This window comes from Thunnus maccoyii, chromosome 15 (assembly GCF_910596095.1).
Source record: "Thunnus maccoyii chromosome 15, fThuMac1.1, whole genome shotgun sequence".
Taxonomy (NCBI): Eukaryota; Metazoa; Chordata; class Actinopteri; order Scombriformes; family Scombridae; genus Thunnus; species Thunnus maccoyii.
In genome coordinates this window covers 15,258,057-15,274,456 of record NC_056547.1, presented here as the reverse complement: position 1 = coordinate 15,274,456, position 16,400 = coordinate 15,258,057, and the positions used below count along the sequence as shown (strand labels likewise).

General features: G+C 39.7%; 1 protein-coding gene across 9 annotated transcripts in view; it reads left to right on the top strand.

Annotated features, from left to right (window-relative positions):
- ptk2aa (protein tyrosine kinase 2aa) overlaps positions 1-16,400 on the top strand; it is a 68,854-nt gene that overhangs the window by 15,255 nt on the left and 37,199 nt on the right. For all 9 annotated transcript variants that reach the window (XM_042434741.1, XM_042434748.1, XM_042434746.1 and 6 more), the window contains exons 2-8: positions 2,644-2,670; positions 8,690-8,934; positions 10,256-10,425; positions 11,706-11,793; positions 12,005-12,084; positions 12,523-12,585; positions 15,401-15,455. In XM_042434741.1, coding sequence (XP_042290675.1) covers positions 8,734-8,934; positions 10,256-10,425; positions 11,706-11,793; positions 12,005-12,084; positions 12,523-12,585; positions 15,401-15,455 — 657 coding nt within the window. In that variant the 5' untranslated portion in view covers positions 2,644-2,670; positions 8,690-8,733. The remainder of the gene's footprint in view (positions 1-2,643; positions 2,671-8,689; positions 8,935-10,255; positions 10,426-11,705; positions 11,794-12,004; positions 12,085-12,522; positions 12,586-15,400; positions 15,456-16,400) is intronic.

Sequence of the window (16,400 nt, the reverse complement as noted above, 5' to 3'; positions counted from 1 at the left end):
TAGGCAATAACATTTTTGTATAAATCTGTAAAATGAATCATTGCTCCTCTCCTCTGTGTGTCTGTGTGGATCTTGAGGACAGCTTGAGGAGCAGGTGTTTTGGGCTGCCTGCCAGTCTAGTGGCAAGTGTGTTCACACTCTAGAGAGACCGAGGGCCCCCTTTTTAAAATATGTGCAGTGGAGGCTGTTAAACAGGCTGATCTGTAATTAGCACCATGCTGGGACTCCTGCAGAATATTTTATTGAGAAAATTCATATAGTGAACTAAAGTTTGTGGTGTTCCTAATGATTTATATCAATAAATTGTATGTTATGAATCACAAAATGTCAGTTAAAAAGAGCCAAAAGCTGAATTAAATAAGCACGGAGGCTGACAATATGTGTAAAATGTGTTCTAACCAGTCATTTAATGAAGTTTGACTGCCTTTTTCTGGCTCTTCAGGTGCTGTCTCATCTTGTTTCTCAGACTTGAAAGGTCACCTATGGAGTTTAGACCACCGCAGTGCCAGCAGGGCTGCAGATCTCAGGCTGCACAGCACTTCACTTACACTGGGAAAGACAAACGGGCAGAGTGAAGCTATCATAGCATCTACAGGACAGATGGTGTCTGTAGGTTTCAGATCTATCTAGATGTAATTATAGACACTTTGAGGCAGATTCTAAATCATAAAACAGCCCAGATCAGTTTACTGTGATCCGGTTTAGGCACTTAGGATATAGATATAGTTCAACCATTTATTATAATGTTCGTCTTTTCCTTACTTATGGAAGGGATGATACACGAGGAAATGAGATTAACTATGTGTTCCTGTAAATTCATGGATCAGTAAACTGGTGTTGTGCAAAGTTGTGCATGTTGTGTTAAAACTGCAAATACTGTAAAATGTTACTGGAGATTGTCAGTGCTTATCTTAACGGTGTCATATTTGCACCTCCTTCCTGCTGCCACTACCACGCACACACCTACACACTGCTCCTGGTTTCATATTACAAAGGGCTTGTAGATAATCCACACACATGAGTCACCTTGTTGGCATTTCCTTTTGCTGGGTTTTTTTCTTCTTAGCATTACATCATCTTCACTGATGACCCCTGCTGTGATTTCACCCCGTGTATGTGTGTGTGTTTGTGTGCATGAATGTATATGTGTGTACATCAGGGTGTCTATAGCACTGAGGTACTTATCCTCCTGACCTCTGCCTACACACAGCTATATCACTGCTCTAACTGGGTGTCAAGTACCCAGAAGGCTTCTACTGGGCTTCCTGTGGGAGTTTGGGAGCTGTATCAGTGTAATGTACCTAGCTGCTCAATAATACGGCAGCCGCTTTTTCTACCAACGTACAATCAAATGAGCATTTTGTGCAGTATTTAGCATGGAAATATTGAACTTTGTGTCCAAATATATATCTTTTTACATGGCCTGTGCAATACGCCTGGTATACAAAGTTTTTCTATCCAAAAAAAAAAGTGTAAAAAATGCAAAATGCTCAGTTTGAGAAACATTTTAACGGCAAGTCCCTTAAAGCCCCCACTAACCACAATGAATCATGTCACAGCTGCCTGTCCTACAAAATAAAGAATAAAAATAGTAAAGCAAATTGACAAAGTTGGATTTATGGTTCTCCAAAGATACACAAAAACATCTGCGCAGGTTTATGCAGAGAAGACCGTTATGAGTATAACAGTATGTTGCAGAGAAGCCAATGCACACACCTACGAAATCAAAACAGCTCCTCATGCTGACCTGCACGTCAAGCAAGCTGATTGGTTGAATCGACTCCTGTTGGAAGGGGGGTTCAAAACAGGGAATAAAAAAACATGCAAACCCAACATGTTGAATTCAACATTCTTATACATATAAAGGAAACAGCCTACGTGCAGCCAAATGAGCATGTTCTTGCCATAACTAGGGTTACAGCTAACCATTATTTTCATTATTATTTGTCTATAAAATGTCAGAAAACAGTTATTATTTCTTAAAACCCAACTGATGTCTTCAAATATCTCGTTTTGTCAAATGAAATGTCAAAAATAGATACTCAGTTTACACAAAAGTTCCAAATCCTCACATTTGAGAAGCTGCAACCAGCAAATATTTGGCATTTTTCCTTTTAAAAAAAAATTACTAAAATGTTTATTCGATTATCAAAATAGTTGCTGATTAATTTTCTGTCAATCAATTAATAGACTAATCATTGCAGCACTAGCCTTTAACACTGGATGTTATACGGTTGTGTTCAAAAGTGTAAAGGCATGCAAAATCTAAAACCATTACATCACATCTCGTAGTTAACCTTTTTAAATAAAGTTAAGAGGGTAGATGAAGCTGAAGTCCAGCGTCCTCATCTCACAGCTGCAAGGCCTGAACACATCAAGAATAGCTGTTCTTTGGCATTTCTCCCCCTTTTAATTAGCTCTTTTAAACTAGCTTGGTTTGGGTAAATCACGTAACAATGAGATATAGATTTTTCTCAATCAATATCCTGTAGCTTTTTCATCAGGATATTGATCTATTTTGAAATATACCCAATGAACAGTTAATTTTAAATCACCTGCTGTGGAACTGATCTGATGATTTCTTTATGCAGTGGCTCATAATTTAACAAGTAAATTAACTCATTTTTTCCGTTTGTCTTTCAGATATTTCCAGGATTGCCTACTACACAGGTGAGTAGCTGGACCCTCATGTTGTTTTGTACACAGCTGCTACAGCACTGATGATCTAATGATCGTACAGCTGCTTCATTCACTCACACACAGTTGGTAGCAGCGGCTCAAGCAGCGTCAGGTGACCCCCAGGGGTCCCTAATGGAGAACAGACGAGGAATAGTTTCATTTCAGTATTATTTTAATACTTATATTCAATTCAGCTTGATTTATATAGCGCCGAACCACAACAGAAGTTATCTCAGGGCACTTTTCACATAGAGGTAAATGCACCGTGAATAACTGTCACAATTATGAGTTTATTAATTTGGGTTTATTTATGGTTAATTATTATGCCTGGTGGGGATCATGCGTTTGGTCGTATGTGTGTGTGTGTGTCCATGTGTGCATCTACTAATCTCACATACTACTGGACCCATCAGCCTAACATTTTTTGTGCAAGTTTATGACTTTATGCACAAGGACCTCTCGTGGTTGCTCTGATTCACAATTTTTGAAAAACCTATTTTATACCACCATTGACGTCTCTGTTTTATACCGCCACTGAGTGATGACCCCTCATTCCTCTTAACCAGCCAGCAGGGGCTGCAAATGATCAACAACAGCTTCAGTTTGGAATCTTTTCTCCACAAGGGAAAACCAATCATGCCTTGTTGCCATGTTAGATCAATCGGTGCCAAATTTCGGTACCTTGGGAACGGATTGTGTTGTGAATTCAAATAAATAATAAGATTCCTTATGAGCCTATTGTAACACTTAGCAAAAGGCATTTCCGGCAATCAGCTAGGCTAAAAACAAAGCTTACCTAGTCTATTGCAGACGACATTTTGGCCTTGATCGTGGCTCAACAACTGACATATATATAAAAGTTTGATCTAATCTTGAACAGGAACATCTGCAGATTAATTCCAGTTATGATCCACAAAAGTTAGGCATGATACAAGATGAATAAATCCCCGTTTTTGTTGTCTGCTCTTTACTGAATGCACTTTTGTGTGTGTGTGATTCTGTTGACAGCCTGAGCTAATAAGCACCATACACTAATGATGTGTTGATATGTGAGTCATGTTTTAGATTTCATAAGACATCTAAACAAGAGAGAAAACAGAGAGTGGGGACTATTTACGTGTGCGCGAGCGTGTTTTGGTCTCATTAGTGGAGACAGCAGTGAGTCAGAGACTGAACATCGCTCTAGATAAAGTGTGTGACTAATTGTAATCTTCACACTGTAGATAACAGAGACAAAATATGTTTCTTTCAAGACAGCTAAAAGTCCCAGCAGCAGGGGAGCATGTTTACATGTTGTAGCATCATCACACCATGAAAGTAGACCTCACTGCCCAGTTATAACTAATTAATTAAGTTACCGCTGTGCTGCCTTGTTAACAGCTATGGCACCTTTTTTTTTTGTTTGTTTTGTTGTATAATGCAGGGAATTTTGTAATGCTATTTAGAATCTGGCCGTCCACAACTACAGTGACATGTTTTAAATGCTGTTTATTCACTTCGAGTATCAGCCAGAGTAATTTATTCATCTGACATTTTCCACCTTGTCATTTCTCTCCGGAGTATTATTTAACAGTATTTGTTGCCAGCAGTAAAGGACGTAAGGAAATAAAAGTGGAATTGGTAATACAGAAGCCCAATTTGGGAGTGTGTTTTAGGGATAATTACTGTTTTTTTTATGCTTTATTTGATCAAATGTTTAGATTCACTTGTTTTATTGTGTTTTCTGGTTGTGTCTTCAAGAGTTTTAGTTTTTCTAAGTTTATATTTACTCAAGAGACTTTCTTTTAAATGCCAGAGGACATGCAGAACTAAAACCCAAATTTTGAGATGATGTTAAATTATGTCTACTGTCAATTACTTAAGAAGACTTGACACTAAAATAAAATGTGTTTTAACAACAATGGAACTTAATTACAACCTAAATACAGTATTACACACTAAGGGAAGGAGCTGTACTTGACATAGTCTGTAATAAATGAGTTATGACTAAATATCAACACATTTTCATCACTGCATTTAGTTCTGACAGGGGGGTAATAAGGTGAAGAGTAATGTAGATTACAAGCAGGGAAAACATTTTGCATTTTTAATGTGAAAAACGTTTGTAATTCAAATTGCCTTTTGTATTTTAACTTCAAGGCTTAGATGTGAACACACTGATAGCTCACTGATAAAACATGCACGGATACATCAAAGTAGCTGTTACAGTTCAGAGGATTATCTGCACCTTTCAGTATTTATTTGCATTTAGTAGGTTATAGGTGTTGCATTTCCCTCCCCTGTTAAAATAATGATGTTTATAAGCACAAATCAAGATAGAGAGAGGGAGAGAGACTTTGGCTCAGTCCCAAAAGAGCTCTTCTCATTCATGGCAACATCCGGCCCTCTGACAAAAGGCTTTCAATAGTCCACACACGCACATACATACACACACACACACACACACACACACACACACACACACACACACACACACACACACACACATTACTAAAACCCCCCTGCTTCCACCAGATTTTTGTAACAATGGCCAGTGCCTGAGATGGAGCACAAATTATAGGAAACGCATACACGTGCGAGACACACACACACACACACACACACACACACACACACACACACACACATTAAACAGTGTTCATTAAGCTTGTCTTATGCGTAAGGCAGCATTAAAGATTCAAGTTTCTGTGCATTGGCTTTGTGAATCATCTTACGTGTGCAGTAACTCCTTGAAGTCTGTTCAGCTCTTCAGTTGAGGACGTCTCCAGCCATATAAATGTCCATTTGATTAATGGAGGCTGGCATCTGGTTAGTAGTTACACTGAGAGCAATAGGTGCCACTTGCTCGTAGGATATCGAAGGCACGCTGCCTTGGAGACAAGCCTTTGTGAGAGATAGCAGTGAAGATAGCATGAACTCAAAGAACAGGTTGAGCGAAAGTGCATTATGAAGTGTGATTGAAACCTCGGCGTTTGGAAGTGGAGTGATCGGGATATTGCTTGCAGCTGCTAGTTTACATGCCAGGCACAGCTAGGGCAATGGCTGCTCGTCTCTTTCTCTTCTGCCTTTGGGAGAATATTTTCCATTTGATTTATTTATTTTAATATATTCTGTTAGAAAAGAAAGACCAATCTGATTTGTCCTGTCTGGGGTTTGGACCAGGAGCAGAATCCAGTGTAGGTCCTGCAGGGGATGTTGACAGCTTGCCTTAGAGGTTTGATCATGTCTGTTATCAAACAGTGGGTTTTGGGAGGAGTGTGTGTACAGTGGGAGATGATGCAGATCTAGTTTTATACTTCTGATCAGTAATAGATAACTATTTCTGTCCTGGTTTTATTTTTACATTTCTGTCTGTTTTTTGTTGTATCTTCAGCGAATAAAATAGTTATCTGCTCAATATTAAGTTCTTTGAGTAGTTAATTAAAAGGATTTTTCTCTTTTTTTCTGTTATTAGTCCAGCATACGGGCTGTTCTGAGGTCAGCCTCATAAACACAAGTGGGAGGGGCTTTTCAATGAACACAAGAGACCAGCGAGATTAGCATATTAATAGTTTCTGGCTCCTCCTGCTCCTCTAGCAGCCTCTCTCGTTCCCCACTCAACTTTCAGTTGCTCTGCTCTGTCCTCCTTTTCCTCTCATTCATCCCGAAACAATCGCTGCCTTTCCCAGTGTCTCTGCACTTCTCTGCCTCTCTCTTCCTCTCTGTCTCTGTTGCTTTTGTTTGTCTGGCGCACTCTTTCTCCTCACTTTCCCAGAGAAGAAGATAAATTTCTGTTTATTTCCCACTGAGAACAGTAATTGTCTCTCCGTCTGTGTGACCACTAACCGAGTGAATGTGCATTTGATCAACATTATAGAAGTTGGATTTGGCTGTGAAACTTTTGTTGGAGGAGCAGTCTTCTCACCATCACGGGGACTACACTGAGGGGAAATAACCCGAACCCTCTCCTAAGCGATGGCCGCTTGACACTTCCAAGGCAACTGTGTAACTATGGAGTGCAGGCATGGGGCAGAAATCGGCCGATAAACAAACAGTGTGTTGTTATCAAGAGAGGCGTCGCTGAGGAATAAAAGAGAAGTGGACGAGGAGTTTGTGGATGAAAGTGACTTTACATCTCTGGGGATATTCCAGGAAAAGATTCAAAACACTCAACAGAGTAGACTCTTTAAAGGAAGAATTTTTAACAGGATATGCCTGTTTTCCAGATCGATCAAAGCTGAAAATTATGTATCCTCTCCTCCTGCTGTTGAAGTGTTTTCTGTAGCATCTTCAGACTCTCTACAAAGACCAGAAATATTGACCTTTTTGAGGATTTCTGCTGTTATCCTTCTGGAAGAAACTGTTGGCAAACCAAGCTGTTGACAAAAGTCGGAGACTTCTGCCTCGGAGACTGTCTGTGTGTGTGTTTGTGTTTGTGTGTGTGTGTGTGTGTGTGTGTGTGTATTATTATTTGAGTTTCCTCGCAGTTGTGTCAGGGTCTTAGTGTGTGTTTATTTATGTAACATCTGCACACAAGAAGTGTGTTGCATGTGTTGTCTGTGTGATGCGTGGTTGTGAAGCCACAAGCTGCCTGTCTGTCGTCGGCACAGACAGACACAGGCAGGGACAGACATGTGTTTCCATGGCGACAAGTGGCTGCAGCCCCTTCCCCATGTGTTGGGACAGAGGTATGAATGAAATCTCTTTTAACACACATTCACTGGAACAAACATAATTAGAATGAAGCCCCTCTGCAGTGTGACATCTGACTCCATGGGAACTGACTTAGTGTACCGCCAGGGCTACCGGTGCTCTGCAAAAGTGTGTGTGTGTGTGTGTGTGTGTGTGTGGGTGTGTGACAGAGAGACAGGTTGGAGTGCTGAAAGCCAGTGGAGTGATTTGTCGACATAAAAGTCATTACCATTTGAAATTGGCAAAGTAACTTTGGAGCACATTTTTGTTTTTGCTGTAATATATCCTTCAACAACTTTACAGTCTTTCCTCCGAGTTAAGTGTGTGTGTTTATGCGTGTGTGTGTTTGTGTTTGTATATCCGCTCTCTCTGTCTGTCTCTCAGGTGTAATTACCTGCTAGAGCATATCAATTTTCCTTTAATGGAGGAGAGAGGGGAGAAAAACAGGAAGTAGAGGAAGGAGAAAAAGAGAGTCAGCGAGATATCTCGATATCTTTCTCCACACAGTGTCAGGATCACATCTGTACACGCACATGCCACACACAACCCTAGAAGAGGTGGTTGCCATGAAATTCCAGGAAGTGTGTCAATGTCAGGGCTTCGACAGGAAAAATGGCTACCCAAGGTGCATTGTCTTCTTTCTGTTCTAGATTTGGGTGCTTACACATCGAGCCTTGACCTGGACTGCACGTCACTCTTTTTATTTCTCTCTCCGGTGTCTCATTGTTCAGTGTTTGTCATCTCGCTGCAGTATTACGTGACATCAAGAGCTGCTGTACAGTGTTTATTTCGAGTAGGACAGGATTCACGTCCACAACATCACAAGTGCTTCGAACTGTAACTGACAGCAGAGTGGAGAAGAAAACATGTAGCATCAGTCAGTTATACAGTCTACTAAATAGTATTTCACTCATTTTTGAAGTAAATATGCCAAACCTATCTCAAGCTTCTGATATGTGAGGATTTACTGCTTTTCTTTGTCATATATGACAGAGAATTCTATATTTTTGGCTTCTGGACTGCTGATTGTGCTTTAAGAAATAATGATGAGCATTTTTTTTTTCAGTTTTTTCACATTTCACTAGAGCTGCAACAACTAGTCGATCAATTGATTAGTTGCCAACTATTAAATTAATCACCAACTATTTTGATAATCTTTTTGAGTCATTTTTTTAAAGCAGAAAATGTCTAAATTCTCTGATTCCAGCTTCTTAAATGTGAATATTTCCTGGTTTCTTTAGTCTTCTTTAGTTCAAAAGTTTCCTTTAATCTCCTCTGATTCAGTACTTTATTCTCTCTCATTTCACCAACTTCTGCTTTTCTCTTCCCTTCTCCACAGAATATGACAGACACCTAGCAGCGGCAGTGTCAGCAGGGAAAACCATGGCGACGCCCTACCTGGACCCAAACCTGAATCATGCCCTTCTGGGAGGTGCCAAGTCACGGCTGAGCGCAGGGGGGTCAGACCGAACCATGGCCGGCTCCATGGACAGGGTTCTGAAAGTCTTCCATCACTTTGAGACCAACACTGAAAACAGCTGCTGGTCCTCCAATATCAGATACGGAGATGCAACCGATGTCAGGGTAAGAGGAGACACACAAACTGATTTTGTCCCTTCAAAGCGAAAAAACACAAGGGAAGGCATCTCTTTGAATGAAATTGATAGTCTTGAAGGATAAGGCTGGTGTTCTATATTTTTTTGATTGTCAGCAAATCCCATGAAAAGTGTGGCGAGTATAGTACAGCAGTACGTTAATGTACGTGGGATCAACTGAAAATAAACTACAGCACTGAATGAACATGTGATCTAGTGCAACATTGTTATCTGAAAGCTATTGCAAACATTTCTGTGTTTGCAATAACTTTCAGATAACAATGGAGGTCTGCGGGACAGAGGAATAAGATATATCACGCTTTGGCTTCATAGACAATACTTAGTTGGATCTATTGATTGTAGGTTTTATTATTTTAATAATCTATATATGTTTAAGAAATATATAGAATACTACCAGCCTTACTCTATTGAAACTGTATAACCTTCACAGTGGCAATATTTAGTGCAGAGTGATTGCACTGGATTTCATGCCCCCCGGCAGTAGTTTTTAAAGGTGGATTTTTGTTGTTTGTCCTCAGCTCAAGGTCCCGGCTGTCTGTTCTGATAAAGGACACTCGGCACAATGAGAATATTTTGCTAGCAGATACATCTAACCCCAGGGCACGCCCTCTGTGTGTGTATCAGTATAGGTTTACTTAGCAGTATGCTTTGACGTCCACTACTCCCATGACGCAGGGACGACTTTGCACTGCTCAAACTTTAGTGGTCATGCAAGATGCGCCACTGCAAATCTCTCTCCTCTCCTCTCCTGTCCTCTCCTCTCACTCCTTCAGTATCTAGGTCAGACCCCCTAGCGTTTTACAAGGGAACACACATGGTTCTGTGAGCATTATTGTGCGTGTGTGTATGATGTCTGTCAACTTGTTTGGGTGGGAACGTCATGTTCAATTGCTTGAAGTCACCTACACACATACACAGACGTAGACTGATGTTATTGTTGACCTGATGCAAAATTCCAGACATAAACATTAGCACAGTTGGCAGACTGACTGATTTATAGACTGGATAAATGTTTTGTCCACTGGATATGTTTTATTTAAAAGATTACCACATTGATAGAAATATGTTGACCCTCCACAGATAAAAGGGGAAAGGCATTGTAATTTAGCTTAGTTTAGTCTGATACACCTGTGCCAATACTATTAGCGTTCAGTTTCATAACTGCTTTAAACTGTGTGTAATTGTTTAGATGTTTAGAATCTAAACATCTAAGCCTAAAAGCCATATATGCCTAAAACTTTTGCACAGTTCTGTATATAAAAATATAATCATTTACTCTTTGTCTCTAGGGAATCATCCAGAAGATTCTAGACATCCACAAAGTGCGCTGGACGTCATGTTTCGGCCTTCGTCTCAGCAACAGCCAATCCAGAGACCAACTGCACTGGCTTCATCCAGATATGGGTGTTTCCCACGTCAGAGAGAAATATGAACAGACACGACCAAGTGAGGAGTGGAGGTGAGAGAACACAAAGTCTGTCTGTACACCGAGGTCTTGAACACGAGGCTGTTTGATCACTTAGATCTGTAGTCACTGCGACATATCATGCTGCATAATAAGTATTATGTCAGTCAAAATTTGCATTTTTGTTACAGCGCTGTTGTTTTGTAACTATTTGATTGGCTCACAGGCAGAGTTGGTGTTACACAGCCAGCAGGGGAAGACAAAAAAAGGATATTACTGAGGTGCAGTGGTAAAGTAGAGTAACAAAATGCATTTACTCAAGTTCTGTATTAAAAGTATTTGTACTTTACATCAGTATTATCATATGATGTTACTTTATACTCTGCTCCATTTCAGGGGGAAATATTGTACTTAACTACATTTATTAGACAGCTATTTTAGACAGATAGTCTTAACAATTTAATAATATAATATATAATAGCTTACTTTTACATTGATCCTTTAAGTACATTTAACTGATAATACTTTAAGTAAGACTTTGAATGAATTACTTTCTGATTTGTAATGAGGTATATTTACATTGTGGTATTAGTACTTTTACTTAAGTAATGGATCTAAATACTTTCACCACAACTGCTCTGGTGCACAAATGTTATGATTTAAGAGACAATGTGTTGTTTAAGTTCACGTCAAGTGTGTGCAGGTCCTTGAGGAAAATGCATTCAAGGAAAACTGTGAGGTTGCACTTCATTAGCAGTTTCTTAGACATTTGTAAATTAAGACAAAGTTGCTGTTTTCCTGAACAACTAGCTTCAGCAGTCTTCTCTATTGTTTACCAAAGCAACAGAAGTGATTTATTGGAAACGCTGTCATGCCAAACAGTGTGACCCGTCTGTTGTGTGTTGTTTGGAGGCCTTGTGTGTGGTGCGCTGTGGTTGTATTGGTTTGGCAGTTTGGATGTTAATGCACTGGTGTATAGTACCTTTATTGTGGTTGTTGTGGTGCTAATACTATTATATGGTTAGGACCTTTTGCACTATGGACATAAAGAGAGAGAGAACCAGATGCCTGCTTTGTCTGACTAAGTCAACAACTCTCTCAATGCCTGTCTGTGTCTCTTCTACTCATCTTATTTACATTCTTGCATATATTTTTTTTTCTTCACCTCCTTATGTCTCTGCCTCTCTACCACCCTCCTTCAATTCTCTCTTCTCCTTCTATTTACCATCATCGCCTTCATGTTTTTTGTTTGTTTTCTTGATGTTTTAATCTTGTGCCTCAGCCTGTAGGTAATTTTTTTTTGCCACTTCTCTTTTACTTCCTCTCCTCTGTAGGTATGAATTAAGGATCCGATATCTCCCAAAGGGCTTTGTGCAGCAGTTTACAGAAGACAAACCTACACTCAGTTACTTCTACCACCAGGTAAACACACACACACACACACACACACACACACATGAACATATGAACATATGTCATTTCTGTGATCAGTGAGACATATGGCACTGCTAGAAGACTGTGTGTGTTTGCCTCTCAGTAATCTAGGTCAGTAGGGCTGTGTGTGTATTTGTGTGTTAGATAAATGGCCTGACATTAGTTGTTTATAAACATATTTTGGTGGTGTGTCTTCCAGGTGAAGAACGATTACATGACAGAGATCGGGGAGCAGGTTGAGCAAGACGTAGCTCTTAAACTGGGCTGTCTAGAAATCAGGTAAGACATGCTCACAGCACTGACTTCCAGTTCAGTACTTTTGTTTACAATGCAGTGTCGATATCTATTTTCTTTTTACGTAACTTCTTGTGTCACTCTGAAACATTGTGAAGTCTGTATTTTAGCTATATTCTAGTCTAAACCACCAAATAGAGAGACAGTTTGAGTTGCTTTTTGAGAACTTGAGTTGTTATGGTGTCAAACAATCTGTTTGCCCCTCAGCTACACTGATAACTCTGCCAACATTTGTCGATATTCATTATTCAGAGCAACACTCTAAAAAATGTCATCTTTAATTTCATTGCGATGTGTCTTTTGTGCTGTGTGAGAACAATTTTAAAACCTGAAACATTTTGACAAAGATTTTAATGTGGGTGTGACCGCAGTGAGTGGTGCTGACCTTCTTATCTCTCCTCGTCTCGCTGGTTTAAATTCCAGGAGGTTCTTCAAAGAGATGAGAGGCAACGCCCTTGACAAGAAATCCAACTATGAACTACTGGAGTAAGTATTTTTCTTCATGAGCAATGAGGACCCTCACTTCCAGCTGGCAAACTTTCTGGCACAACATCCCCTCTTCATTTCCTCTAACTGGAAATATGCTTCGTAACCCAGCAGATATGCCAGAAACACAATACCTAAAATCCTCACTCAGGTTTCTGAACAGGATGCAAAAACAAATCTGAAAAGTTTGGATAGTTGAAACAAATATTTCAGGTAATTGTGTGGAAATTGTACAAGAGTTTCGAATCTTTGAAAATATATACAGTAGTTAGTTGTAGTCTAACTGTGATTTGACATGTTGTTACTGGCGTGAAGAAAAATCTTTCACACAGTTTAACTATCTGTATTCACACACATGATTACTTATGTTTAATACCCATTATTTTAGTTCATTGAGCCCTATTGTAGCTCTCTGGTTTGCTTCATGTGTTGATCCACTATCAGCACTCTGGTAGATGGATGTCAATGGAGAACACGAACAAACTGCGGCCTTAACGAGGCTTGGCTTTAACCCGGTCTGATTCTAATGAGCTGCCCTATTCCAATGAAGTCTTTCTTTCAGTCTGTCAGCCTAACAAGCTCTCCAATTAACTGAGAAGAATGCCTACTGTCTTCCTATCTCTGCTCTCCGCGCATATCCCTTTGTCTGGCTTCTTCATCCTCTCAATCTCTTCTCTGTCTTTTGCTCTTCACCGTGCTCCCATCCTCTATTTCTGTCTGCTTTCATCCCATGTTCTTCATCTCTTTGTTTTTTGTCTCCGTTTCTCCCTCGCCGCCTCTCTCTGTCGATTGGTGGGGGGGGAAGAGATGTTGTGTCATGCATATTTTAAACCAAGGAGAGAGCGAGAGGGGAAAGTGCTGTTAAAGCTCAGAGACACCAAGCTGTAGTTGGCCATTATCGATGGCCACTGACCATTTTGAATTGGCCTTGGTAAAATTCTAGCAGTTCATCTTCATCAGTGATTTCACCCATTTAATCTGTCCCTGTTTTTCACCTCCGCTTCTTCCAGAAGCAAAAGACCAGAAGGTTACGCTTTATTTAACGAGTCTGTAGTTTCTGAGTAATTCCCTAATCATTTTACAAGAAGTTTCCTGAAAAAACAAGCTATATTCTGTACCAATTATGGGAAAAAATATGAATGCCCTTAAAAGCAGTATTTCAACTTTCTGGGAAATTCACTTATTCAAACACCAATAACTTTCTGATGTCTTGTGGTCACAGTGGGGGTTTTTTTTTTGGTCATTGTGAGCTTGCCAGACAACCAGCGGAGACTTGAGGAAGTTTCTACTCCCGGCCCCTTGTTAAATCACAACCTTTTGTTTTTACACCACAGTTATTTCTACAGATTAAACAAACACAAACGTGTTAATCATTGAGCGTTTTCATCAGTGAACATTAGAGGTGCTGGTCTGTGGATTTTGTTATCTTTGTTTTAGGCTAGCTGTTTCCCTCTGTTTCTAGTCTGTGTGCTCAGCTAAGCTAAACGGCTGTTCTCTGTAGCTTAATATTTAATGGGCAGATATGAAAGTTGTATCGATCCTCTCATCTAACTCTCCGTCAATAAGTAAGTAAACTTATTTCCCCAAAGAAAAAAGCTCATTTTAAAACCAAGTAACCCATTCACTATTCATTCGATATATGTCTAATTATACAACATATAATTCGTAATTTCAACTTTCTGTGCGTTCACCTGACCTTCATGAACTGACTAAAAGACTCTTTTGGTTAGACTAGCAATTCATTGGAAGCAGTTCAGTGAAAAAGTGATTTAACACTGTCCATTTTCTCTATAATTATTACCAAATTATGTAGCTCTTTCTAGGCAACCTCTTGAACATTTTAAGGAAATTGTTTTAAAATCAAAGGGAAAAAACCATTACCAATCAGAACATTGCAAAACAAAACTTTCCATTGCCAGCTGCAATTTTTTTTTATCAAACATATTCTCATTTTGTTTAACAGGCATATAACAAGTAACAAATGGTACGCTAGTTTTTTGTTTTGTTTTTTGCATTTCGACACTGTTGTTTGGTTTCCCGGAACAAACGACTGACTAGCTAATTCCCGTTACACAGCCACAGAACATGTGTGCATGTCGGTGATCAGCTGTGTGTAGTTTGGCTGCAGGTCCTGTGGTCTGTGAGCTAATGCAAAGCGTTTAATCAGTGTGCCCATGGTTTATTGCTTCATCTGTGAGTTTTTGTGCTCGTCGTTCACCGTTTGACAGACTGGACAGATCTGACTTTGAGAACGGTTGTTAGGATGACATGCAGCACGTTTAAAGTTAGAAAAAAAACCCCCAAAATTATGATCATAAAGAAGTGAGGGAGAAATGATCATCTCTTCCCTCACTCTCTCTTCACTCTTCCTCTCCTCCTCTATTTGTACTTGTCTTTTCTCCAGAGGAGTTTGAGTCATTAGCTAGCTTCCTGTTTTAGCTCTTCCCATCTTTCTTTGTGTCTGTGGTCTCCCTCTTTGTACTCCTCCATGCCTCTCACTCTCTCTATCTTTTTCTGCTCTCTCTGTTTTCCTTCATCCCCATGTCCTAGGAAAAGATGAGTAGTGCTCTGTAGTCAGCACTTAGTCATACTGTAGCTTTCTGGTTCTGTTTTCTGTTTCTTTTCTTCAGTTTTACCGTCTGCCTAAATGTTTCTGTCTGTAGCTGTTGGTAATTTCTCAGTAAGGGAAAAAATAATCTGCTGCAATCAGATAAAGGCAAAAAAAAATGCTTGTCAATTAACATTCCTCAGTGTAATTACAGCATAATAAACATTCTGCTCTCTTCCTCCTATTTTTCTCTGTCTCTCTTTGCAGGAAAGATGTTGGTTTGAGGCGTTTTTTCCCAAAAGACCTGTTGGATTCAGTCAAGGTGAGAATGATGAGTTATAAAATACACAAAATAGTGTGTGTAGTGTTGCTAAAAACAGACTTTGTGGAAGAAATGCTGCACAGCTCTGGTGTCTTGGCAGGTTGAGTTAGTGTTCAGTCGTCACTCAGCAGCTGCTGTCATAGTGCCCCAGCTTCCCCCAGAAGTGTTACTCAGTTACCAAAAGAAAACCAAAGAGTGTCATTTTTGAGCCAAATTTTTCAATGTGTTACTTGATTTGTTGTCAGACTCAGTCTGGCCTGGCTGACGAAGTGTGAAGCAGTCCAAGACTCTTCCAAGATTGAAATTTAATCCTGGCCAACTAAGCGAGGAAATTCAGCTGAACAGAGACAAGTAAGAGACAGAATAGGAAAATGACACATACTTCATACGTGAAAAGATGAGTGTAGTTCCAACAGTCTCTGTTCTGTTTGTTAGACTCCTGATAAGTTGTTATACAATTCCCTTTGAGGAAAACAATTACATATAAAATTATATAAAACAGCATACATTAATTCTGCTAATGTATAGTTGCATGTTAACGGAGGCCCAAACAAATGTCCTCCTCAATGTATCACCATAACGATGTCACTTCAAAACTCGTGATAGTAAACTGAAGCTTCTGTAGATGGTTTATGTTGGTGTTGAATGGGGAAAAATGCAAAATATACACAGTTTGTTTAGTTTTGAGCATGACTCAGATTCAGTTTTTATCATTTGGTGGGAGATGAACATATGTGTAAAAGAAAGCGAGTCATTTGTGCCAGAATAGAAATTTCACTTAATTTTCAGTTTGATGGATGTAGGTTGTGTTTGTATGTGATGGCTGGGGTGTGCTTGCATAATGAACAGTGTCTGTGTCAGTGATAAATTTACGGCACGCGTTTATGGGAAGGCTCTTGGTGTGTGTGTGTGTGTGTGTGTGTGTGTGTGAGTGAGAGAGAGAGA